The sequence below is a fragment of the Dermacentor silvarum genome, chromosome 4 (assembly GCF_013339745.2).
Source record: "Dermacentor silvarum isolate Dsil-2018 chromosome 4, BIME_Dsil_1.4, whole genome shotgun sequence".
Taxonomy (NCBI): domain Eukaryota; kingdom Metazoa; phylum Arthropoda; class Arachnida; order Ixodida; family Ixodidae; genus Dermacentor; species Dermacentor silvarum.
The window spans coordinates 77229272-77255583 of record NC_051157.2 but is presented as its reverse complement, the minus strand read 5'-3'; the positions used below and the strand labels follow the sequence as shown (position 1 = coordinate 77255583).

General features: G+C 45.1%; 2 protein-coding genes across 2 annotated transcripts in view; both read right to left on the bottom strand.

Annotated features, from left to right (window-relative positions):
* Positions 1-4809: 4809 nt before the first annotated feature.
* On the bottom strand, positions 4810-10606 carry LOC119450290 (acylglycerol kinase, mitochondrial-like). Its single transcript, XM_037713712.2, has 10 exons — positions 10314-10606; positions 10188-10227; positions 10040-10119; positions 8647-8722; positions 8468-8560; positions 8351-8383; positions 6890-6990; positions 6722-6791; positions 5605-5705; positions 4810-4888 (listed from the first exon to the last, which is right to left on the bottom strand). Exons 1-10 carry the CDS (start codon positions 10421-10423, stop codon positions 4825-4827), a joined length of 768 nt encoding a protein of 255 aa, XP_037569640.1. The 5' UTR covers positions 10424-10606; the 3' UTR covers positions 4810-4824.
* A 730-nt stretch (positions 10607-11336) lies between these two features.
* The window catches only part of LOC119450289 (guanylate cyclase soluble subunit beta-1-like), a 38357-nt gene continuing 23381 nt past the window's right edge, over positions 11337-26312 (bottom strand). Inside the window, exons 5-10 of the mRNA XM_037713710.2 lie at positions 22347-22631; positions 21277-21686; positions 20443-20680; positions 18696-18836; positions 16523-16680; positions 11337-13740 (exon numbers count right to left, since the gene is read on the bottom strand). Of these exons, the coding sequence (XP_037569638.1) occupies positions 13605-13740; positions 16523-16680; positions 18696-18836; positions 20443-20680; positions 21277-21686; positions 22347-22631 (1368 nt within the window). The 3' untranslated portion in view covers positions 11337-13604. The remainder of the gene's footprint in view (positions 13741-16522; positions 16681-18695; positions 18837-20442; positions 20681-21276; positions 21687-22346; positions 22632-26312) is intronic.

The window sequence follows — 26312 nt, the reverse complement described above, 5'->3', positions numbered from 1 at the left end:
TGCTGCCGCGCCGCCTAGCGAATATGCACGTGATGCCATCGCTCGTGCCGATCATGCGCGTCAGATCGCCCGCTCTAGGCTGTCGGCCTCGCAAGCGACCCAAAAGCGCCTCTATGACAGCCGGCATCATGACGTTCGCTTCTCACCCGGTGCCTTAGTTCTCCTGTGGTGTCCATTCCGTCGTGTGGGCCTATCCGAGAAGTTGTTATCTCGGTACACGGGTCCTTACCGAATCATCCGCCAGGTCACGGACGTCACCTACGAGATTGTTCCCGTCTCTCCGACTTTGCCGCCTGCGATCGCTCCCAGTGACATTGTTCACGTCAGCAGGCTGAAAGCATACCACCCTCCTTCTGACGACAATGTTTGAAGTGCGCCGAGACGGCGCTTCCACCGCCGGGGGTAATGCTACGAGAGACACATGCTACGAGAGACACATTCTGCCAGGGGCAGACGACAAAGAAGACGGTTCTGTCGGGTGCTGGTGGCTGTCCACCATCTTGGCTACTGTGTCTGTCTAGTGTAAATACAGTGTAAATAGTCCCGCCTTGTGTCGTTTTACGTAACAATATGTTTGACAGTCCTAATACACAGTCAGTATACTAGTAAGCATTCACATGCAGCATTAAAAAATACAAACTACACTATAGACCACTTATAACATAACGGCTTATAGTGCAGGACCGGATATAGTGCGGTCTTTTTAAACTCCCGTTAATTTTCCCATAGCACCTGGGAGTACGGAAGTCAGCGGAGACGGCGAACGCTCCCCTCAAACGGGCGCACCAAGGAGTGCTCAAGGAAGAAAGAGAGACGAAGTGGAGGAGAAGGGCACGTGGTGCGAACGAACAGCCAGTGAGTCTGAAACCAGAATCTTGAGTGCGAGTCGTGAAATATCACGGCGCGCATAGCGAGCGAGGGCCACGAAACTGCCAACGCCGGCCAACGCTCGCTTCACGATAATGGCAGTAAACGAAACTTCGGGGAGCGGGCGGAGCCGGGACGGCACGGCGGAGGGCGCACGCGGAGACCGTGGAATGTGAGCGAGGAGGGCGGCAGGGAAGCGGATTTCGCCTCGGCAACTCCGCCGCTTCGGTGGCTCCCCTCGCCCTCCCTCGTAGCTCCCTCACTTCCGAGTGTCACCGTGCGCGCTCGCCACTGTGCAGGCACCGCCACTCGAGCCGGCCCGGCTCCAGCTGCCCGAAGTTTCGTTTTCTGCCGTTATTGGGAAGCGGGCGTTTGCCGGCGTGGGCAGTTTCGTTGGCCGGCCTGGGACAGCGCCGCTGCTTCCATCTGCGCCGCAGCCGCAGTGTGCAAGGTCAGCACGTGACTAGAAAGTAGACTAGAAAGTAGACTAGAAAGTGACTAGAGGAAGCATAAAGGAGAAAGAAGGTTTCACTGCCATTTTCTACGCGTGGCTACGGTAGCGTGGCTGAGGCGTCGGCACGTACACGCATGTTCCGGCGCAATGCAGAATCAGCGACCTTGCCATTTGAGAGAGGGTGAAATGTCTGCCGCGTTCTTTTTCTTTCTTTGTTTTGTTCGCGTGCGACATTGAGGGGTCTCTCCAAAGCTTTTACTCTATGGCGGTGCCGAAGCAATGCCAGTCGGAGGTGTCGCCGCGTGATTTGGTTCGAATTAACGAGATTCAACTGTAAATTCAATGCAAACGTTCTAGCCGCATTCCTCGACTGTCGCATATGCATGGCGGCTCGCTGCACATGTTTTGCATATGTGCGGGACTTGAAAACTGTTGCTTTGGTTATAGTGCGGTACCGCTTATAGTGCGGATATTCGTGACTCCGGCGACTTACGTTATAAGCGGTCTACACTGTACATCCAGTGACTAACAAAAATAACAGTAACATTAGAGATTTCAAGCTTGTCACTGCACTGCAGAATGATGCAAAAACAATGTAATCAACAAAGGCAATAACCACTTAACCCTTTAACTGTCACTACCGAGATAAATTGTGAAACCACCCATGCGCACCCCCTGCTACTCCTGAGTATACTTGTGTTGCTTTTTAAACTTACTCCCTGCCACTCCCGTGAAAACTCGTGCAAAAAAAAATTGCGTTCATGTCCCGCCATCTATGGAGAGGTCACCTAAACACACAGAACTTGTAAATTAAATTTTAGACAACAGATGGAGCACACGTGTTTACACCCGCGTCGCTTTGTCTCGGCAGGGCGCAGCAGCCATGGCGAGTCAGCGCGCCACGTGCGTCCTCCTTTGACGGACGAAGAAATTCAAGAGCTGCTGATGAATATCTTTACATGTCCTGTAGAGTATCATGGTGCATTACTAGCATGAAATTTACACTGAACCAACATGAAAAAAATACCCGGCAGGGGGTGAGGAGTAGTCAGAAAAAAACTCGGCAGTGAAAGGGTCAATAAAGATTGCGTGATGGACCATTAATGAATGGCTATCTGTACTCTATAATTGAGCTGCAAAAATATACACCCAAACAAGTTGCCAAATGACAAAAAAAAAGTCCACGCCGTTCAACATGATGTGTTATTTCTTATCCGTGAGCATTCATTCACACAACCTTTCACATCATGGCACAATGCCAGTTCAAGGGAACAGTTAACTTCACCATTGTTTATAGAGTGCCTCATCTGGTAATGCTTCACAAAGTTGCAAATTATTTTTGGTAAAAAAGGGTGCCACTGTACTAGTGATCTCACGCAATAATATTTAAAATATTCCAAAGTATTATCTTTTGGCAAAGTTATGTAGCAGCAAATGTTGGCTCCATTAGCATTGAGCCACTGTTTCATTTCTAACAAGGCAAAAGTTGTGAATTCCTTGCCAGTTTGAGGAATGATACACAACAATAAAATATTGTCATGCCAATGCTTTCTTATTCTTGCTTGTGTTCGTCAAATCCCTGTCTATCATCATTCAGTTTGTGCGCAGCAACTATTTATTTTATTATGGATTGCTACCAACTCACCCAAACCAGTACCCGTCCTAGCTTATTTATTTATGGTCACGCATAACAGGCTTATAGGCATTGTGAACAAGCTTTCAGTTAAGGTATTGCGGAGTCACACTAATCCCATGTGGTCCCACTGATCTCACCAATTTTGCTCATCCGTTAAATGTCAAAAACTGTTTGTCAGTGTTTACAAAAGAACAAATCAAAGCAAGTTGAGGAAATTTTACAGGTTCCTATGAAGAGGCAATAAAGAGAGACACCAAATAAGACCATTAGATTAGTAACCTTTCAAAACTCCTGTTGAATTTCTGCAGCAGAGAATAACTTACTTTAGTTGAGAGAAATGAAGGAAGGACAAAATTTCATTTTTGAATTTTGTGGCAAAGCCACGATACTGCTAACATCATGGTGACGTAATAGATTCATACAGTAATGTTGCTTAACGATCCCTCAAATTTTTCGGATGCTGAGCGAAATCAAGCCCACATCACAAGGGTTCCTCAAGGACACCAACCTGACACATTAGAAGGTTGCGCCACAAGTGCAATGAGTATTTGCCGCTTTTCAATGAACACCTTTCACACCAACGCTTTAGTGAGCTGTGCCATGAATGCACTGAGTATGTGCCACAGACGGTGTGACAAGCGAGGAAACAATTCTCAGCATTCGCAGGCACTGGTGCACCACGCTTCTCGTCTCGGAGGCCACACACGCACTTCTCAGCAGCGCCACAAGATGGTGAACTGTGTCCAAAAGGAAGTGCGAGAGAGGAGCCCGGTTGCCGCATGATGCGTTTCTCCGCGCTTTTCGTCATTGTGGAGCAACGCATTCCCAGAGAGACATACCACAAAGCATGTTCGTGGCCTCCGATAAGCATAGTGCGTTGGTGCGTGCCAACGCTGAGAAATGCCTCATGTGGCAACCGAGCTCCTCTCTTGTGCTTACTTTTCGACACACTTTGCCATCTAATGGCACTGCCGAGAAGTCCGAGTGTGGCCTCCGAGACGAGAAGCGTGGTGCACCAGTGCCTGCGAATGCTGAGAATTGTCTCCTCGCTTGTTGCACACTTAGTGGCACATACTCAGTGACCCAAGTTGATGAGAGGTTCATTCAAGAGCGTGGCACACACCCAGTGCATTCATGGCACAGCTTACTAAAGTGTTGGTGTGAAAGGTGTGCATTGAAAAGTGGCAAACACCCATTGCATTTGTGGAGCAGCCTGCTAATGCGTCGGGTTACTGTCCTTGAGGAACACTTGTGATGTGGGCTTGATTCCATTCAGCACCAGAGAAATTTGAGGGACCTTTTTCGTCATTGTAGAGCAGCACATTCCCAGAGGCCCACATCTAGTTACCCAAGCTCGCGTCAACGATGCTCACTGAAGAGCGGCACACACCTACTGGCAAATACCCAGCGACCCAAGCTGGCATCAAAGAGATTCATTGGAGACGAGCACAGACGAAGTGGTGCATACCCAGTGCTCCAATTCAGCATCAAAGAGTTTCTTCAAACAGCGGTACCTAGCCAGTCCCACGTCTACAGTGACCCATGTCGGCGTTAAATAGGTTCGTTGAAGAGCGGCATGTATGTACACACTGGCATATACTCAGTGACTCAAGTTGGTCCGATGGTTGGTTTCAAATGCTCTTCCTTTAGCACAGCAACCAATGCGTTACCCATTTGACCACAAACTATTCAGTGAGCCAGGTAAGTGGCAAAATGGTTAGATACAAACAAACATAGATACATAGACATAAACATACATGCATAGCCCTTGAAAAGTTTGTGAAGTACAACAAGAATGCTAATGCATCAATAACAGTGAAATAGCACAGAATGACAGAACCTGAGATTGTGCTACTGCACCAAGATACTATACCTTGAGGGCTCCGAAGAACAGTGCAGCTCTTGCCTTCAGCGGACCAAGGTACCAATACCTAAAAGGTTTGGAAAGCAATGCTTTTGTCACTGGGGCCATTAAAACACAGCAAGTAAGAGGTACTTAAAGAACATAATTTTAAAAAAAAATTGCAACGACAGAGTACACATTTTCTTCATTAGCAATGGCAAGCTGACCATTCGTCTTACTACAAAAGTTTTCTTTGTCACTTTCAGTGCAACGCAAGAAGAAAGTTGCATACAGTCAGCTTTGAAGCTAATCATGGCCACAAATTTGTGCCTGAATGAAGAACCTAATATCCACTTCTCTAAAATTGGATCTAAGGGAAACATTATTTGTTGAACACATACACAAATCATGCACAGAAATCACGCTGTCTTCTGCACAACCAGGAATAGCCTCCCTGCCCCTCCATCTCAAGGATTAAGCCAGTTCGTCATGTTTAAAAAAGGACAATGGAGGAGAAAAAATTTATTGAAGAAAAACCAGAACTTGCACTGCAAGACATAGTTGCCTTTTATCCCACCCAGAACTGCTGCCACTATGATTGTATAGTACCAGCAACCTTACAGCAGTGGTGGCACACCCCTATCAGGTAGTTGCAAAATGTCTGAGAGCATAACATGAGAATCAAAATTTTCAAATTTGTTTTTCTTAGCAAGTGTTATGAACCTTTTGAATATGAGTTATCAGAAGATGATTGCATTTTATAACAGCACTCAATGCCAACTGAAGGGCACATGGTACACATACTTTGGTATCGTAGTGAGCAGGCTGTGGTATACGCCCTGTTCCAGTTGGCCAAGAGAGTACACAGTCTTCACTTCCTTTTCCTCACCTTCTTCACTTTGAAGCTGTACATATGCAATAAGAAGCACAGATGATGGATAAGAAACCTCAGGGGTGAAACAAGGAACTATGGGTGAACAAAGGAGCGAGGATGCGCTATTCCAGTGCCAACATTTAAGCAATAGAGTGATACGTAAGTTCCTTGCTCGACCAGTTTTTCAATGCATATTTCAATCTTCCAAGTACCTGTTCATCATGGCTCTATGGAAGCAACCATCGAGCACTATTGCTGTTCATCGCCGAAACCGGCCTACATTGTTATATTTAATGGCTTATGTCATTGAGAGAACTTTCGAAATTAAAAAAAAAAAAAGTTCCTGTTCATCTACCTTGAGTGCATTTTCTTCTTTCATACAATGTGTACACAATCAATAATCACGAATGGTAAAGTGCAATAAACTAACATGCAATAAAATATTTTAAACTGAATTTTCTACAATGTGCTTTTGTTTGCTCACCTAATGTAATCTGCCACTTCATCTGCATTGCAAGGTTGAAAGGTACAACAATAAAAATGACTGCACACTCTTATTTGATATGAAACTTTGTATGCAATAAATCACCATGAATCATAATGTAAAATCTGTTAACATGCAATGATTTATTATAAGAGAATGTTTTATAATTTTAATTTTTTTATTTAATGTAATCAATAACTGCTCGAAACTACATATCTGTACAAATGCTACAAGGTGAATGAAACACAATTATTTATTATGAAACATGATAATGTAGGGGTTATGAGTTGCAGGGCAGTGTGATGTTCACAGCAAAATGTATCCCTTGATTAAAACTCTCCACTTACTTAGTGCTGAATGCTGTTACCACCAGCTTACAACATCATGCCTGTCTAGAATGTAAACCACTCAGTAGAAAATCTTGGCGATAAAGAAGTTCTTAGTGCACTGGGAAAAGGAACACTGTGCTTTATAATTAGCACTGATATTTCCGCTATACAATGGAGAAAGTGACTGAAAGCTAAAATTTTAGGCTTTCCTTGCCAGCATGCTGAGCAACTGACCTCGGCTTTTATGACGTCCATCTTAGAGAGCTGTTCTGAGACGACAGCCATTGCAGACAGTGCAATCCACCTGTATAAATTCACTTTTATGTCAATTCGTCAAATGTGATCTTGTGTCATCCGGTTAGCTAAAAGGCCATTGAAATTGAATTGTTCGAGGTATTGTACCTGGCTTCGGTGATGCCTGGCTCCCAGAACAAAAGCTTGGCAAGTGAGTTGGTTTTGCCTGCTGGGATGACACCCACTGGAAATCGCTTGCATGCCATTGCCTGCAATGCATTCAATGTTGATCATGAACAACTTTGAATCAACACTATATGGCACTAGGTAAAGTGTAAGCACAAAGTACTACTGGCAAACTGTGTGAAATTCAGTGCTTGCCAAAAGAAAACATGGTCTGTCAACTACCACATGGTAATTGACTACAGTTAACCTTACAGCAAACAAAGGACATCTCTTCACTACATAACCAGAATCAAACTTATGTTACTTAGTGGGTTGTTACTTGAGTCTGTGATACAGCATTTATATGTAAGCAGTTGGTTAATGCACAGATATCAGATTTAATGAATGTTGGAAATGAATATTGGAAATGAAGAGGTGATCAAGTTCACCTTCTTCACTGAAGCATGAATTACATCAGTCTTGCAATATAGGTCAGCACAGTAACACTTTGAGTGAAAGACTGAGTTGTGGTCCACATTAATTGTTTGCATTTCATTGTGACTCTGTAGACACCTATAACAAGAAATATGGAAATATGCAAGAGTGCCAAAAGTTTGTGATATACAGAGAAACACCATACATAAGTTATATAGCAAGAAAGTCAGCATTACAGTACACCATCTGCTCAGAGGGTCCACAATGATGAAATCTGAATCCAATTAAGTGAACATTTTCAATTCTTGTTTAACACGTTTGATTGCCAAACAACAAGAGCTTCAATGCGCACCTTTTGCTTTAGTACTCACATAAACAGGTAAGAATAATATGGCCCATATGCAAACATCTGAGTTTGCTCCAAGTGCATTAACCGTATGCTAGCTGTTATTTACAATAAGTGCATAATGCCATTTGTGTTTCAAACCAGGATGAATCTTCCCCAACGTGAAAGCTTAAGTGTGATCTAAAAGTACACAAAAAAGCAACAGAATACACTGCACCTTGTTCTTTCCGTACATAGTCAAACATTGCTATAACTAAGTCACATCCCCCCCCCCTCCCCCCCGACACAAAAATATTTTCATTTCCAATATTCGTTAAATCATATATCTGTCATATGCTGATATCAGCAAGGAACACTTTAGACTGGCTTCATTATATGTGATAATTTGTTATATCGAGGTTCAACTGTACTTCCATGCCAAGCTGAAGCTTTCATATCTCAGAACCTGCATGAACACACTCAACACTGTGCATTACTGAACCATGTAAAAAGCTTGACGCTATACAATGCCCAACACTGTAAGGTTGCCACACTCATGGAAATGTAGCTGAATGTGCTACATCTTCAGAGCAAGTTGCACTACCTTAAAAAAGGGCACTTCAAGCTGATGTTAAACTGTTTATGTTTCAGTACACACACACGTGCATGCACTGCACAAACACACACAAGAAGAAAGTACTTACAAAGTCATCCCGTGACATAAGACCAGTGATGGCCTAGAAGAAAAAATAACGAAAATCAGACATTCATATAAATACTTGAACAGCATGATACATTAGATTAGGAAAGACAGCTAGTACCTCATGTAACGTGCCATCTCCTCCGGCTATGACCACAGCATCAGTGTTGTCCAGCACTTCCATCAAACTTTTGGCTTGGCCCTCATACTCAGTCTTTATAGTTTAAACAAAAAGATGTGCAAGTGGTGTGAGGAAAGGCTCAAGCACCTACACAACACTACTAAAGAGCTTGCATTTACCTGGAAGAAGCTGACGCGGATGCCAGCAAGATGAAAGAGTGGGGCAGCATACTTTTCATAAAGAATTTTTCCTTTCCTAGGGAAAGAGAAAAATGTGAGTGACATGACACAAACCATCAGCATAAGAGTCTGCAACTAAATGCGAATGTAGCGTGAACAAGACAGCAAGTATTAACACATTTATCCAAGAGTAAGTATTAAAAATCTTCCAAATTATCAACATAACAATATGTTAAAATATCAGGGACCTGTAAGTCATTGAAACTAGTGTCATACATGGATGTGTCAAGGTCAAGCAAAGGTTGTGACCTGGCCCCCCTCAGATATCCCATTGAAGGTCGGAAGAGGGTAATATATATTTGCCCCGTAGTGTGTTGTCTTCTCCAGAATGTAAAGATGACAAATAGTCTGAAACAATGCGACACATGCTGGTGAATGTAATGACATCAAGTGGCTAACATTTTGGTTTTGATCAATAATTCTACATGGTGGCTCTATCTCAGAGGATTTATTGCTTTGTAGCAAGTTTCTGTGAAGTGACAGTGAAGTGGACAAAGTATCTAAGGAAGTGAGTTGGGATGGCAGCACTGCCAGGAGGTTGTGGCACCCTAACGTGACAACTTTAATGGGGCTTACAGTGACATATAACTAACACACTTGACCGAGGGACAGAAACTATAGCAAAAGTAATTCCACCCTACCTAATGCAAAGCAAATATTAATGAGTACTGTGCAGAAAGCACTAAGGAAAAAAATAAAAACGGCGCCACCCAGAATTTGCAGCAAGACCTGTTAATTGCCCAAAGGAGGCAAGTTTTCTTTAACTTTCTGCAACCTGGGGCCGGAGCACACGACTTGCTGCATTGCTTACTGTGAACACTTGCTTTTCACAAATGCTATTGTTCTTGCAGCAGCTTATCTTTTACTATTTTTTTTTAAATCAGGGTATCTTACAAATAGAATCAGATGGATATAGTGATGGACAGATGAGTGCAGAGAAAGACGACTCGTGAGAATTCCACTTGGGACTTCTTGCGGACGATAAAGTCTTATTGTGTTATTGTCTTCCTTTGTAGCAAGGCACTACTTAATATTTACTAGAGCGCCGTGATCGCACATATTAATAATGTGTGTATTCAAGCACTTCAATAACTTTTTCTTTTCCACCTTGTCTTTTCCTGAATCAATGGACACGCTTACAGGGAGCACATAACGCATTTTGCTGCTGAGCGCAATGATAATTCAATAATGATGCTATCGTAGGGATCGAGTCTTATTGTAGCAGAACAATTCGGACAGGATCACAAGTTAAAATTTTGTAGCTCTGGAATGGATTGCTTGGTGTCGCTGAGATCGACTCCGCGCGGGAACTTGGCCAAGGAAGTAAACTTGCCCATCCTTGGACGTCGGATTGAGGATAACAGTGACGTGTCTGGGCTTGGCTCCTGAAGGAAGAGGCTCGTCACCGTAGGCCTGGAAAGATTAAAGCACGAAAATGATGCAAAATTCACGAAGGGGCATCAAACAGCAATCTGAGATACCTTAGCCCGCAGGCAAAGAGCTCTCATCATGAGGGTGGTCCTGCGGTGGTGATCGTAAACAATATCGTGTTATGAAGATTACATTAGCGACAACTTTGCTAAAATTGTATACGTAACATCACTTACTTGTGCCTTTCGTTGAGGTACCATCCTCCGTAAGTCAACAAACAAGCGGCGAAAGTGGACTTTTTCCAGTGATTTCGCAAAGTCTTGAAGATCTTCACGACGCGACTCATGATGGTGGCTGCTGTAAAATGAATATGGTGAAAGGTGTACTAGCTGTACATAACTTGTCGTAAAAGTTAAATCACCCTGTATTCCTCAACAAAGCTATAGCAGAAGAACTAAACTGCCCTGCTGCGCACAACACATGCGGTGAACTTGGCAGCGGCCATTTTTAGAAGCAGACGCAAAATGCTGCTGCTGATGTCGATTGGACTTTACAACCACCTTCCAAACAAAAATCTATTTTCTTTGTAATAACAATATTTACATATAAAAAGCTACATAGTAATAGTTATATACATTAGTGTTGGTGTACTTTAGAGTATTTTTGGTATGTTTAAAACCGAAAGTAGCACGAGCGCTAAGTAGAACCGTATCACCAATGTGGCGCGTCATTTGAATTGCAGAACGCATTTCTGACAGTTTGATTTCTAGTTCTTGTGCATTTCAGCCATCCATAGTAGGATTGCTCTAGGGCTAAATTCGCTCATTTTTTCAAGTTTATTGTTTTAAAATAACAGATAAGGGCTTTATTACTTTATTTCTTGTTTTCTCTTTCTCCTCTACATGCACTCCCGAATCCCCAGGAGAGTTAGCAGATGGGCGAGTTGGTACATGATTCTCAAAACAAAATAGCTCATGATACGGGGCAAGAAAGTGAGAGCCTTAGAACAGTATCTGCGCAAAATAGGCTTCTATGCTTACACATGTAAAGTTCTATTCCCACATTATGCCGCGTGACAACCCAGGCGAAATAAAAAAAAAAAAGGGGGGGGGGGGGGGAACCAGTTACTTACCACAGTTTTCTTAATTGCTAGTTATTCATATTGTTTTTGCTTTATTGACACTTCACTAAATAAACGTTGGGAACTTCTTTATTTCAGCGGCTGCTGACCATTGAAACTCTTTCAGTACACAATCGCGTTAGTTCAGCAACATTTTATTTTCTTGTCATTCCAGTGTATGTACAGTTCTGAGTGGCTGTGCAGTAATCTTACAAAATGAATGTGCAGACGGAGGAAGTCGGGCGTTTCCTTTTTGTAAAATCTGCTAATGTTGGTTAGACTGGATACGCGACGTGCGAGTGCAGTAAATAAAACAAAATGCCAGCAGCACAAAACGTAGAGAATAGCACAAGAAGGCTTTTTTTTTTTTTTTTTTTTTTTCTGAAGTACGTCTATGTACACTAAGAAGGTCCAGTCCGCAGGTCACCTGTATGGAGCGTGTCGTAAGTGGCCGATATTATCAACTTTTGTCACGACGGTTCGCGTGGTTCTTTCAACTTCCAACGACGAGGATAACATGGCGGCTTGCCACTTTTATTTCAGCAGATTCAGCAAATACACACAAAAAAAAAGAGGAAAAAGAAAAAGCAAGCAAACCAATGAGAAGCCAATAATTACGCTTTGACGTTTCCAGTGGTCCGAAATTCCGCAAAAAAAAAAAAAAAGAATTGTTACGTATCTTGTATTGTTTCGCTGCAGATGACTTCAATGTGCGATAGTGGCGCTTAACAAGCATCCGTCAATCTTTGCCAATAAATCTCGAGCTACAAACTGCCGTAACAGCCCATTGAGAAAGTGTTAAACGAATTCGCAGTCTACCGCAGTGCTGATCTGTTTTCCCTTCGCCAAAGAAGATAGTCAGAGAATCCACACCAGCATAGCAGAATGAGGTACACCGAACCTCAAAATTTTTTTACAAGAAAACAATGCGTGAACAGATGCCTTTAAATTTAAGCAGCAGCCGTCATGTGTCCAGTTTAAGTGTCGACCATTTATCTCATACAGTGGGGTACTTAAAACGCGCTCCGGACGCGATTTTTTAAAGACTGTTGTTATATATATTGCGCACATGTGATCAAACTGTACTCTGCGTGATCAGCCTTTTATTAATATTCCGTCTTGTTCCGCATAAATTTAGATCGAGTAGAGATATGATCAATAACTGCAGGCTTTTGTGTCCTGCTTGTGTATGCTTAAGTACATTATCATCCAACTAAGTCAATGCTTCAGGAGTAAAACAATGTCATCAGAATGTCAGTTATTCTCCCGTGCGCTGACTATCTCAGAGAGCTGTTCAAAACTAGCAAAAGTAATCCGTTATATTCGTTTCTAATACAAAACGTATGCATGCCTTCGCCGTTCAAACGGATAGAAGACGAACCTCCCTTTACAACAAATGATCGTCCCCTGCGGACACATTTTTTTTTTCGTTCTTTTTTTTTTTTTGTAACAATTATTACAAAAAATGGCACATTGACGCCCGTTCTCTCTCTCTCCTTTAAAGACAAGATCGTGATTTCAGACTTTTATATGCCACCATTATGGATGCAAGAGCATTTAAAATAAAACTGCATTGTGAGTTTGCACACATCACAGAAATAACACATCGCAATTCACGAACTGTATTGGTCGGATGCATCAGCAGGACGGGACTGTTGGTTATTTTTATAGGTGAACAACACATAAACTCATTTTTCGCGAGTATATTGCTGTCGTTGCAACCGGTCAAACTGCGAAAGCCAGACAGCTGCCTTGCCGTCCTTTACCAAAGAAAATCGCATAGAGCCTTTAGTTGATGCGACGGGTAGGGAAATGATATTAAGGGCGGGTAACAAAAGAGAAAAATATATTCGGTAAACTATATCAGTCGTGTGCAAGCCGACTTAGAGTACAAAATAAAAGCAAGAATCTGAAGATTTCACATGGGCCAAGAAATGTGCTTTCGCCGAGACGGTATTCCATCGATGTGACACATACAAAAGACAAGCTCTTTGCCAGAACACTGACCAACAACAACGAATGCAGCTCTGGACTAAGCGCACAAAGCTGGGGCTATAGTTACACTCGCTCGAATTACGTAACACATCATTACCAGCGCCAATTACGGACGCGAAACATAACATAACTGACGAGTCTTATATATGCATTGTGTTCCGTGTCCATTATTTGTGCTGGTAATACGCCACGTAAAAAGGCAGCACTTGAATAAAAGGAGCTCGGGCGCGGCGCACATATCGAATCTACAGCTGCAAACATACAACAGAGGGAGAATTGGTCGGTCGCAGTAATAGTTGTTCGCTTCGCAACAGTCACTTCGGGAGACACATGGCGCGATGTTTGTTGTGGCGGCGCGATGAGAGAGTCGTTCTCCAGATGCATGCGTGGTCCCACGTGTGGTCCCACGGCGTTACGCGGCTGCCTTGGCGTCGAGGTTCCTGGAGAGAAACCAGACTTTCATTGGTTCCTTCTTGCCCTTCATCGTGACGGGTCCCCGGTAATCGAACTTGAACGTCGGGTCCTCGTTCTGTGGTTGCTGCAGACACCTGCGCACGGAACGGACGATATAGAGGCTATTACTATACTGACATGACATTTTCCTCGTGCAATTATATTAGTAGAAGCCCTAGCAAAAATTCTAATAGAAGTTTGTATTAGTATAATACAGTTTTGTATTAGTTGTATTAGTTTTGTATTAGACTAATAGAAATTTATTAGAAGTTTGTATTGGTCTAATACAGTTTTGTATTAGTTGTATCAGTTTTGTATTAGACCAATAGAAATTTCTATTAGTCGTACTGATTTACCTATAAGACCAATAGGCCCTGTATTAGTCTTATGCAAACAGTGTTGCGTGTCTACTAGTATCTCTGTTAGACTAATAGGTCCTATTAGTCTTATGCAGATTGTTGCTGGTCTGATACAACATGTATTGCTGGATTCCACAGCTCGTGTTTGCTGGTGAAAGTTGATGAAAAAAATAGACTAGCGGACCCCTGGCTTGCATGGAGAGGTGTTTCTATTTAATCACTGAATTAAAAATCAGGCCTGCTGTATAAATGTGCAGCAGACTGCGTTCGCACGTTTGCATTAGTTTCAGCGCACTAAGCTAGTGAAACTGGCCATCTCTCGGCGACATACACAAAAGCGACGTGCGCCAACATGGTCTTGCCAATTTTGCTTCACTGAACCTCGTCGCGATGAGTCGTTGAGGAAACAGCTAGTGTTTACAGCACAGCGAATACTTCCCCATGGAAAAAAAAAAAAGAATTACCAGCTGTAATCTGCAAGGCAGAATCGCGCTGCCCGGTCAGCTTACGAACGACGGTTTACGAACACAGAACACCCATGGCAATAGCAGCAACCATATTTGTTTGCGGCTGAAGTTTCGTTAGTGTCGTATTTTCTGTTGAAGTGCGCAAAAAGTACATGTAAAAACTTTTAACCTAAATTACTGACTTGATACCGCATATAAAAGGCCGTAATATTTATTGACATCAAAGAGCAGTATCGCAGAGAAGGGAACACGGCGGTTGGGAAGGATATAAAACTGCGACCGTAGTCAGGCTTAGTTGCGCACAGCACGTTTGCAATGGCGGCCGCCATGTCAAGGCGAGGCGTCACGCGATGCGTGCTTGTTAGTGAATGAACGATGTGTTTTTAAGGAACCCGTGGTGTTAGCGCCTGCGCAATCTCATTCGTGCAGTAATATATTTGGATAGTTTTATCTATGGATGCTGTTAATACTTCAAAACAACGCAAGGCAACTGTTTTACCCCTGTCCTTCGCGGCTTTGTGGATCTATCAGCGTGCATCGATGTGCAGCGTTTTCCCCGGCGCCGATTTGCCATTTCGAGGTAATTATACTTCTTATTTATGCCTCTGTAGTACAGTATGAAGCGTTTTCTTCTGTTTTTTTTTTTTTTAATCCTGACGGTGGACGTAAGTACAGTGCTGTCGGGCCGATAGCTGTGTGCGTTGCAGCAATAACATGCCTGTTTCCGACAACGCTGTGCAAGATTTCTGTCTAGAGTTCCTTATATCTGTCTACAGTTTCGATGGAACATACATCTTATGTTGATTTTGTGTGCTTTGTAATTGTCCTGTATCGTCAGGTAACGTCATTGTTTGTTATAAATATTTTGAGCTAGCATAAATCAACTGTCCTAAAATATTGCCGAGCCGCATTTATTCTAATTTGGAAGCAAATATTGCCAGCTTAAACGTTTCGTGGTAGAACTAGCACCCCTGCTTTCAACTGTTTCTATATGTGTGTATTTTTGTACCCAGGTTTTTTTTAACCACTTCATCAAAAGGACGTCCTCTGGTCGAAGTCAACGAAAAGCTCTCTCAATCAAGATTGCTGACCTGACGAAGATCCCGAAAGAGGAATCTGTAAAAAGATATGCTGTGCTAATAAATGCTTCTAGAAATTTTACCTGTTTTTCGTTATCTGGTGCATTGGAACATTTTCTTTCACAGCAAAAGACTTATTAGACTAACACTAATAGGCCTATTAAACTAATACACTAATAGGTCTATTAGACTAACACACTAATAGACCTAGACTAACAGGCCTATTAGACTAATACACCAATGTCTATTAGACTAATACACTAATAGACCTAATAGACTGTATAAGTGTCAATAACCTAATAGGCTATTAGTTTTTGTATTAGAATTTTTGCTAGGGAGTAGTACTATTTTGCTTGAAATGAAGGTTCAGACCATCTAGATCTCACAAGAAATAGAGACAAGCATTACGGTGCTCTAAATAATTTATTGTACTACTTCTTTCCACGAACCAGTTTTAGTTTCGGTACCCAAGAGGTGGACGCGTCATAAAGCGTGCACCATGCAGCTATGTTTACACCTTTACGCTCGGTTTACTTTGAGAACTTTCAAGCGAAGTAAAGTACGCCTGTAAGTTCTAGCACTATTTCACCTGAAGTATATACCGAAGTTCCTAGGCTATGGTGCCATTATGAGGCACTGTCAGCATCTATACTCGATGGCAATGCAGCGAAAGGGTGTTCCCGAAAGGAAGTGCCGAGGGACGTTATGAAAGAGCACTTACTACTTCGCCCCAGTGATAGCACTACATCCACTACACTCAAGTTCCGGTGCCTTTACTTCACTATGTGCCCTGGTATACAGCAACACTACTCTATTCGATCAAATATAAGAGTTTCGACAGAGTACTGGAACACTGAGTCGCTGCGAGTTTGGGAACATGGAGGTGGTAAAATATAGAGTGCAGGTTCTAAAGACTGGTTGAAACATCCTGGACGAAAAGATAGCGCAAAGGCGGCGGATTTGTGTGCGTACCGGTATGCGTCTTCGGAGACGTTGATGCGCCCCTTTTCTCCCGTGGTCTCCGTCCGGCTGGTCAGGTTGACGGTGTTGCCGAAGAGGCAGTAGCGCGGCATCCGCTTCCCGATGACTCCAGTCACCACCTCCCCGGAGTGGATGCCGATCGTGACTTGCTGCACAACGCGCAAGACAGCAAGTCTCAGCGTTGATCACATCGAATGACAAACAGCTCATAGGATATAGTCCTGTATACTCAACCACTAAATGTGTGTACAGCTGGCTATAAAGGAAAGACGAGATGCTACAGTATTGGCAAAGAATGCGTGGTTCTATAAATGCTAATGTAGGGACTCAAGAAATAAACACCGCATATCCACGGGGTGAATGATGATGAGTGGGCGAAGCTCCGGAGGGAATCATCGGTAAACCGTGAATCTTCCGTGTAATTCGCCCAGTCTCGCCGCACTAAATCGAACGATTGACTTCCACCAATGACACGCGCCATATGTGACGTAATTCCTATTTTATAACAGCGCCCTTCATTATAATTGCACCATCTCCCGCTTAAGGGGACGCTAGCACAAGCGCGTTAGAAACGTGCAGTACTCTCTAGCACGGCCGCTGGATAAAAAAAAAAAAAAAAAAAAAAAAAAAAAAAAAAAAAAGGTGCGGCCTGCCGCGTCGGGTGCGTTACAATGGGAGCGAATGTGACCATAGCCTCCTATGATGTGACAGCCGTAGTTGCATTGTCGACCGCTTGGCTGGGCCGAACGGCGCTAGTCATCGGCGATGGAACGCGCCGTCGGCTGGCACGCGCGACGGCGTTCCAAGCGCGTTCCTGACGCATTTGCTATGCCGATGCCAGACAACAGCCCCCGACGTGTGGCGCCGCGGCGGATCACACCGTTTTCGATGCACGCGGCAGGCCGCACTTTTTTTTTTTTTTTTTAATCCAGCGGCCGTGTCTCTAGTAAGGGGGAGAGGCCACAGCGTCTTACGCAGCCGTTTACACATGCCGGAACGTGCACCGCGTTTGCCGACGCTATCGCATGACTGCTGAGAGAGTATAACCCCCGTATTCATAAACGCTCCTCGACTTGAACTTGACTTGCCACCGCCTTCAACGCGTTTCGAACGCGCTGCCCAAGGCGGTGACAAGTCAAGTTCAAGTCGAGGAGCATTTATGAATACGGGGGTAAGGCGGAGAGGCCACAGCGTCTTACACCAGCTTCTTACACGGGCCGTAACGCGCTAGCACAAACGCGTTAGAAACGTGCAGTCTTTTGTTAATGTTGGGTATTTATTGTCATCGTGGTGCGTGTGTCCATGTGCGCTTCGTGGCGTAATGGTTAGCGCCGCGCGTTCGGAAGCGAGGGGTCCCTGGTTCGATTCCGAGCTACGGACACAACTTTCGGAATTTTTTTTTCTTCATAAAAAGTAGACGTGGCTACCTACTACTACTACGACGACTACTACTACATACTACAGAGGAGGGACAGACCCACACCCTAAGGAGCTTCGCCCCTAAAAAGCACAGCATATCCACGAAGTGAATGATGATGAGTGGGCGAAGCACCGGGGGATCATTCGGGTAAACCACAGCTACGGACGAGAGATAAAGAGAGCGCGCGTCGGGAACGAGAGAGAAAATTACACCATCTTCCCGTAGGGGAACCCTGAGTAGTATGCGAAGCAGCCATGGGGTCGACTCAAGGTAGTTTTATCAGCTGTATAAACTTGGACATGCAGCAGCACCAGCAACGCGCAGAACTGTTGTCGACGCCGTCGGCGTTTTGCCCGCGTTCGCACCGAACGTGCGCAAAGTGGAACCGGAACCGGAAAAGGAACCGGAAGTGGAACTGGAACGCCATCTAGTGAACACTTCATAAAACTACAGGTGGCTACGGACACACAACGCCATCTATTGAGCAATTCATAAACTAGAGGTGGCTACATACTACTACTATAGTGAACTAGATAGGGGTAGTTCCTATCTAGTTCACTATACTACTACTACTACTACTACTACTACTACTACTACTACTACTACTACTACAGAGGAAGGAACGACCCACACCCTAAGGAGCTTCGCCCCTAAAAAACTCACCAGCGATAGCGAATTCCTCGCGAACATGCATTGCATGCACGCCACGCGGCAACGTTATCAGCCGCGTCGTCAAGTGCTCACCACGCTCTGGTCGTCGTTCATCTTGACCTGCTTGCAAAGGTCCATGATGTCGAGCGCCAGGCGGCCGATGCATCGCGCGTGACTCTCGCAGGGCTCTGGCAGACCGCTCACTGCCATGTACTTGTCACCGATGGTCTCAACCTGCGTACACGGAACACGATAGTTCGAAGTCGTCTTAATTGGTCTCATAATATTTATTCGTCATTTGCTCTCGTTACAGATGAGAAGTAAAAACTGAGGAAGTAACGTATATAGGTAATAAAGCTTTTGCAGAATCCAAACAATCCTGTGCACACAAGGAAATGTTGTCTTCCGGCCACTATCGTGAAGGATTACGATGTGTGGGAGCGCGGAACGTGTGTTGATATTCTGACGTTCACGTAGCTTGCTCGTCCCACAACACCGCCCTGCAAACATTCCCCATTCAGGAAATTGGAAGCATGCGAACCTCATGCAGGCGTAAAACTAGTACCGTAAGCTCGTCCTAATGAACCAGAATGAATAGCGAAATTCAGACGTAGGTATTCATACCAAATGTTTCGATCTTTGGGGAATGCATTGAGGTTGCAGTTGACATCATACGGAAATGCTAGAGGAAGGCTTTTTGGAAACTGCAGTTTTAACTGCAACGCCAATCTACAAAGTGTTGCTAAAGCCTTAGGATTTTAAGTATACACATGGCGGCTTCAATAACAAAGTTTCAATATGTATATTATAAAGCGCAAGAATTAAAAAGTTAATTAGTGAAAATATTTGGTTAGCTAACTCGATATTACGATGTTTGCTGTGAAAGTATATACGCCTCTTCAGCCTCACAGTATTGGTTGCGTGCGCTCTGATAGCCAAAAATTCGTCGTTCCGTGGTTTATCCCATTTTTTCCATATCCAAAAGTTGATATGGCTTGTACGGTGATCTCGTTTCAATTTACAAACTACAATGAGCCCTCTGAAAAATCAAAGTTTAAAATTATCGGATTCTTGTTAATGAGCAACTAATTATTCTTTATCAACCCGTCACCCTGTGGTCGCCGCCACTGACAGCATGTCTCCGAAGCAGCCGTCCATTCATTTCAAAGTGGTTATTTTTAAATATAACACCCTGTATGCTCCACAGAATAAAAGATTGTTCAAGGTTAAAAAGAGAGTAGGGGAGAGGGGCGGAGACGTACTATTCTACGCACTTGCTCGAAGGACGAAAAAGTGCATGGAGCGAAGTTACGTGAATGGGCACACAGGAGTTGTGCGAATCAAAATTATATTCTAGGATTTAACGTGTCAGAACCACGATCTAATTATGAGGCACGCCGTAGTGTGGGACTCCGAATTAATTTAGGTCACCTGGGGTTCTTTAACGTGCACATAAATCTAAGTACACGAACGTTTTTCTTTTTCTTTTTGCATTTCGCCCCCATCGAAATGCGGCCGCCGCCACCGGGACCGAACCCGCCACCTCGAGCTCAGCAGCGCAACGTCTACACCACGGCGCTACGTCACGAAGATGCGGTGGCGCTGTTGTCGGGAGCGACTTTCGCATGGTAGGCACTCTGCCGCCGAGCCGCTGCTACAGTGCCTAGAATATAAGTATATTCTAGGCTACAGTGCCTAGAATATATTCTAGGCACTGTACCACTGCGCCTACCTCAGTAGCCGCCGAGTTTCCGGGGTCCGAGTGCGATTCTATGTGTGTAGGCCTTATTCTATGGTCCTTATTCTATGGCGGGTAGTTGCGCAAATCAATGTGTGTCACCTTGTACACGTTCGGGTTCTTCTTGGGATCGGTGAGGACGTCGAAGGTTGTGTAAATGTCGTTGAGGAGCTTGACTATCTTCATGGCCCCCTTGGAGTCCGAGTGCTGGGCGCAGTACGCGCTGAAGCCGACAATGCCGCTGAAGAGGATGGTGACGCAGTCGTACTTTTTGGCAGCCACGGGCCGGTGGTGGCGGAGCTCGTTGGCGACCGACGGCGGCAGGATGGAGTACAGGAGCCTGCCAGAGAGAACAAGATGTTGTGTGGCAGCAGTGTTCAGCAAGATTGTGGCGCTCCCTAAAAAAAAAAAAAAAAGGGGGGGGGGGGGTTTACGTGCCAAAACCACCATCTGATTATGAGGCACGCCGTACTGGGGGACTCCGAACCGCCTGGGGTTCTTTAACGTGCATCTAAATCTAAGCACACGGGTGTTTTCTGCATTTCTGCCCTCACGGCACGAGACATGTACAAACATATTTCCGGCTACTGTGCACACCTATATACAACGAAATCACCTGTATAAAGAAGGAATAATTATGTCCCGGTACTATAGTGAGCTGTGCGGTGCGCGGCCTTTACAACGAACTGACCTGTATAACGAATAATTTTGGAGGACGCCAAGCACATCGTTACAAAGGCGCTCGACTGTAACGCCTTTTGGTATTCAGGACAGAACCGGCAAAGGGCATATACGCAACGGTTGTTTTCCTGTTCTGTCCTACATGCCAGACCACACTATTTACAATATGCAGTGCAGACGTAGGCAGCCTCACTGAGCGCTGTCAGACCTTCCATTGTTTCGCTATGGGGCGCAGACCCCCCGGCTGTTGCCCACCTGTCGGTCTTTTTCTTCTCGTCCTCGAGCTCCCGGTACGTCTGCTGGAGCTTGTCGGTGAGTATCTCGAGGTTCTTGGTCAGCTTGTACTCGGCCTCGAACTGCTCGGAGAGGAGCACCAGGTCTCGCGTGGCGTCGTGCAGCGGTATGTCGCTGAGGTAGAGGCCCCTCCGGTTCAAGTCGTCCAGGTTGAGGACGCTCGGAGAGCACAGGAACAGCATGAGCTCGGTCTCCGGCACGTACAGCATCTGGCCCTTGAGGCGCATGCGCGTGGCGCGCTCGCCGGACTGGCCCGCTGCGGCGCGCGTGCGAAGCACGTACACCGTGTTGATGTGCGCCAGGATGTTGTCGAAGGTCAGCTCCATGTGGGGTCGCACAAGCTCCATGAAGTCCGAGATGCGGCTGTTCTCCTACGAGAGAGAGCAAACGGCCCGCGCGTCTATATAATATCAACCGGCGGCTACAGCGCCGTGGCGCGTTCATCGGAGCGCCTTCTATAGTTCCTCTTTATGCATATCAACGTCACAAAAAGCCCACTCGTTGCTGGCCTCCGTAGCGCAAAGGAACAGTGCCGCACTTCGGAGGCGAGAGACTGGAATGCAGGCACATATTCCTCACTAAATCTCTAATTTTCATCACAACTTTCTTCTTTCTTATACATTTCCCCATTTTCCAAAATGCTTGTTTTGGCCTTCTCCAAAACAAGCCTCCTCGTAGAAAACGTGGACTTCAGCTTGATGCATCCCCTGTTCGACCATTGGGTATATCCATCTTCCTGCAAAACATTGTCTCGTATGGATCTATATACGTATAAGCCTGCATATCTGCTGCAGTTTGCAGGCAGAGAGAGAGAGGGGGGGGAAAGTTTGTGATTGCGAGGTGGAAGAGGCACTATATTCTGCAACCTTTCAGGGAGTACGGCTCAGTGCATAAAATTTGTAGGCAGGAAAGGGGAGATTAGATATCTTTCGGAGATCCCTTCCTACCACCGCAGTGGTCGTCATATAATGAGCCTGTTGACAACAGCGATGGCGATGAGGATAATCATCGACGAGGTAATAGGTACCCACCTGTGCGAGAGTGGGCAGCACTCGAGTGACCGAGGTACCGGCCTGCACGACGTTCAGGTTCCGGTCGAACATGACGTGGAAGGGAAAGGCGCGGCAGAACGTGGCCGGACTGATCTTCTTTTCCTGCAGCGACTCGGCGTCCAGGAAGTCCTCGAGCTCGGGCTCCGGCGTGCGCGGGCGCTGACCCGTCTCCCGGATGGCGAACTGCACGTGGTCCAGCCCGTCCTCCTTGCCCTGGAGCTGCTCCACTTGCACCTCGGTGTGGTGCAGCTTGCTCGCCACGGCCTGAACACGTGATCAATTTCGTTCGATAGGTAAGTTGGTTGGTCGGCCAAGATCTACTCACTTTTCGAGTCGCAAATAAAAAAAATCTGCGACGTCTGTTACCCTGCTCGTGTAATAAAAGGTAATTGGTGATTCTCCTTTGGGCCCTCACTTCACTTTATAGTTTAGGATAGAGATCATATCATTATTTAAAAGTGTGCCCACATTATGAACATTCAACAAGAGTGTCGTAAGCTTCACTGAAGTGTAAATTTGACCTTGTTGATGAAGCATAACAGTAGATGTAGCGCGTTGCGGACGAGGAATAAGTGTGCCCTGTCGCTTATTATTTTGCCCTCGTCTGCAACTTACCACACATATATTTCATATGCTGTTTTTCTTCTTCTTTTTTGCGATACTTCGAATGACTGAATTTGACTGAACATTAGCCCATTCTTATAGACAAGCTCCATGTATGTTAACGAATGGGGATATTGAAGGAAAAAGAAAGCACCTGCCACCAGATGGGCAGTTTTTCTTTTTATTCTCTGCTCACCGCTTTGAACACCAATCTTTGCCAAGTAACTTTTGAAAACTTGACTAGTCTTGTCTTCCTATAGTTATTCGGAGCAATACAGTCTCACTTTTTTTTTTTTTTTTTTGCCTGCACCAAAATTGATGTCAGTGCCGCTTCATTTTCGTGACATTCACTTCTTGCCAATATTATTCCAACCAATTGCCACCCATACTGAAACTTAGCGTATTAAATACGTTGAAATATTGACACTGGTCGCTGGTTCTGTGTTTTCACAAATGGGTTGAAGCTTCAGCCCTTTTTACCGCCGCGAGTTCAAAAAGAGAAACAAAAAGCGCCGCTCAAAAGACGTGACGAATTAGGCCCTCTTTCACTAGCCTCGCACACGTCAGCATCTTGCTCTCTCTTGTTCATCTCTTAAGTTGGAATCCTCGTACCGAATAAAACGAGCAGGATGTTCGCCATCACAGTGTTTCGAGCCTGTCACTTCTGTCAACGGGGCATTTCGCTCAAATCACAAGCAGCGACCTTCCGCGTAGCCACAGGGTCAGCAGCCACGCAAGAAGAAGAGAATGATTAAAAAAGAAAGAAAGAAAAAGAAAAACTCCCGTTTGAATGACGACCGCAAATACCCGTGTAACCTCAAAAAAAAAAAAAAAAAAAAAAGTCATGCCTCTTTTTTTTTTCTTCTTTTTTTCTTTTGTGACTTGTCTGTGTGACTTTTTTGACGTTCGTTCAACAGAATTACCGCGCTGTGTACCTCGGGGGTCAGCGAACCGTTGAACGAAATGTTTGCGCGGAGGCGCAGAGGTGAGTTTGGAATAGGGACCGCAGCAATTCAGAGAGGCCGGATCATTTCGCCATGACAGCGGGTTAAATACGTGTTGCTCCCGCCATCGCGTCATCGCATTGTCCAAATGCGCGTGCAGCAAGCCGAAGCTTGCATGCAAGCTATAGAAGGAGGGTGCGTTTGTAGACATCTCGAAGCGCGCGGTCTCGCTCGTTTATAACGCTTCCGCGGTGCGTATAGTGCGCGCGGGAGATAATCGCACAAGCCAGTGAATATCGCTACAAAGAAACGGCGAGAATCTTGTTTCGAAAGCGAGAGAGAAAGATCGAAGGAAAGGAGGAAAGGAAGAACGGGATAAACTAATAAGGAAAGAAAGATGGAAAGCAAGTTCGCCTTGAAAGATTGGGCGCAGAAGAAGCGGGCACAAGAGATGGATACAAGGCCTACTTATGGTGAGGAAGAAAGAAAGAAAGAAAGAAAGAAAGAAAGAAAGAAAGAAAGAAAGAAAGAAAGAAAGAAAGAAAGAAAGAAAGAAAGAAAGAAAGAAAGAAAGAAAGAAGTGACATTCGCTAAAGATCGGGAGAAGCGCGGGTACTTGGTTGCACTGCAGCCTCGCGTGAACCGTGATTTGTATGCGCGCTGTTCTTTGCAACTACACGCATAATTTGTTTTTCACATCTCCTTAGTTACTTGATCATCTGTTGAGTTATGTCTGGGGCATCTGACAGTGCAAGTTATATAAATCGTTCTCCAACCTTTTCAGACTTAGCGTGTCGGCTTTGCAGGCCTCCTTTTTTTTTTCTCATACATTGCCTCGTGCTACTGCATAGCAGTACAGGTAGGCGTTTGTGCCGCTTCTGGCGGCGTGTGTGTCAGTTATCAGTAACTGCAGCTTCTAAACGTGGCATCACCAGTTCTGAATAGCACGCGCACGAAAGCGACGGCGTATCGTCAAGTCGCGAAATAGCTGGCAGTTATTTTGCGGAGGCGGTTTCTCAAGACTTACTGGGAGCATACTCGGCATTGTAGAGAAAATGCAATATTGTTGGAATTACCCCTTCCACAGTGTTTCAGACTTCTCTCACCACTAAATAACGCTTCTTATTCTTCTTGCTATTATTATTATTATTATTATTATTATTATTATTATTATTATTATTATTATTATTATTATTATTATTATTATTATTGTTGTTGTTGTTATTATTGCGATTGCAATTATATGGACACTTCAACCGGATTTCTGCCGTCGCCGTCGCCGTGAGGTTCCGTGTAGATTCCAAGGGCGATACAATCGTCGCCGCGCGCCGTATGCGCGAGTGAAAGCGCACGGGGGACGCGCGCTATCACGGAGAGCCAACGCACGGCGGAAAGCAAACGCGACCGTCGCGCGAAAGGCCGTGGGGGTATGGGGGGAGGGAGGCGGGGCGACGCTGTGCTACGGCACCAAATGCGTATCTTGCAACCTAGCGCAAGGGGAACAGGCAGCGCAATCTCCCACGCGAAAGCAAAAAAGCGGGAAGGCAGCGCGGGGAGGGAGGGGGGGGGGAGCAGCTTCTACTCTGCCAACAAATACGCTTGCACTGGCTGTGGTGGCGGTCGCCCGCACCGTCTCTTATCTCCACACGGCTCTGACCTTTGTATGCGCTGTGCATTCGCCGCTCAGTTTCCGTTGAAGCAATAGACCGCACGATTCTTCACCCGCTGCAGCGCCTGCGCTTGCTGCCAGCGTTTTTACAGTCGTTGTCTGCGGTCGTTCAGTGTGATCTATTCATGTTTGCTTGTGCGCGATGACACCACGCTTGTCAATTCAGTTAGAAAGCGAATGTGTCCAAGTTAATGCAGCCGATAAAACTACTATCCCTACTCCGAATAGCTCTCTACCAATTTGGTATCGCAATTGATGCTTGGCATTTCGGGCGAAACTGCGACATTTTGTTGTTGTTGTTGTTGTTGTTGTTGTTGTCGTCGTCGTCGTCGTCGTCGTCGTCGTCGTCGTCGTCGTTGTCGTTGTTGTTGTTGTTGTTGTTGTTGTTGTTGTTGTTGTTGTTGTTGTTGTTGTTGTTGTTGTTGTTGTTGTTGTTTACAAAAGAAACCGCTTAGAATTTCAGCAGTTCAACTATAGCTGAACGGCCACTCAGCGACTCAAAGCTTTGCCAAACTTCATCCTCATATTTGGCACACCTTCCAACTGAACTATGAAAATACCACGGGAATCTAATAAACACGGCTCAGCGTCCAGCAGGACCATAGACAGACACCGAAGAACTGTATAGCTACATTGCTCAGATTTAGCTGTGTGCCTTCCTTTTGCGTAGCGCTCACAGTGCGCTATCTCACAGTGCACCCAATGTGCGATTTTCGCATGCCGTGTGTA

Coding starts and splice junctions, on each gene's coding strand:
- LOC119450290 (XM_037713712.2), bottom strand. CDS start 10,423: ATGAGTCGCGTCGTGAAGATCTTCAAGACTTTGCGAAATCACTGGAAA. Junction 8,384..8,467: donor GAGATGGCACGTTACATGAG/GTACTAGCTGTC, acceptor TTTTTCTTCTAG/GCCATCACTGGTCTTATGTC. Junction 5,706..6,721: donor TGGACGTCATAAAAGCCGAG/GTCAGTTGCTCA, acceptor GCATATGTACAG/CTTCAAAGTGAAGAAGGTGA.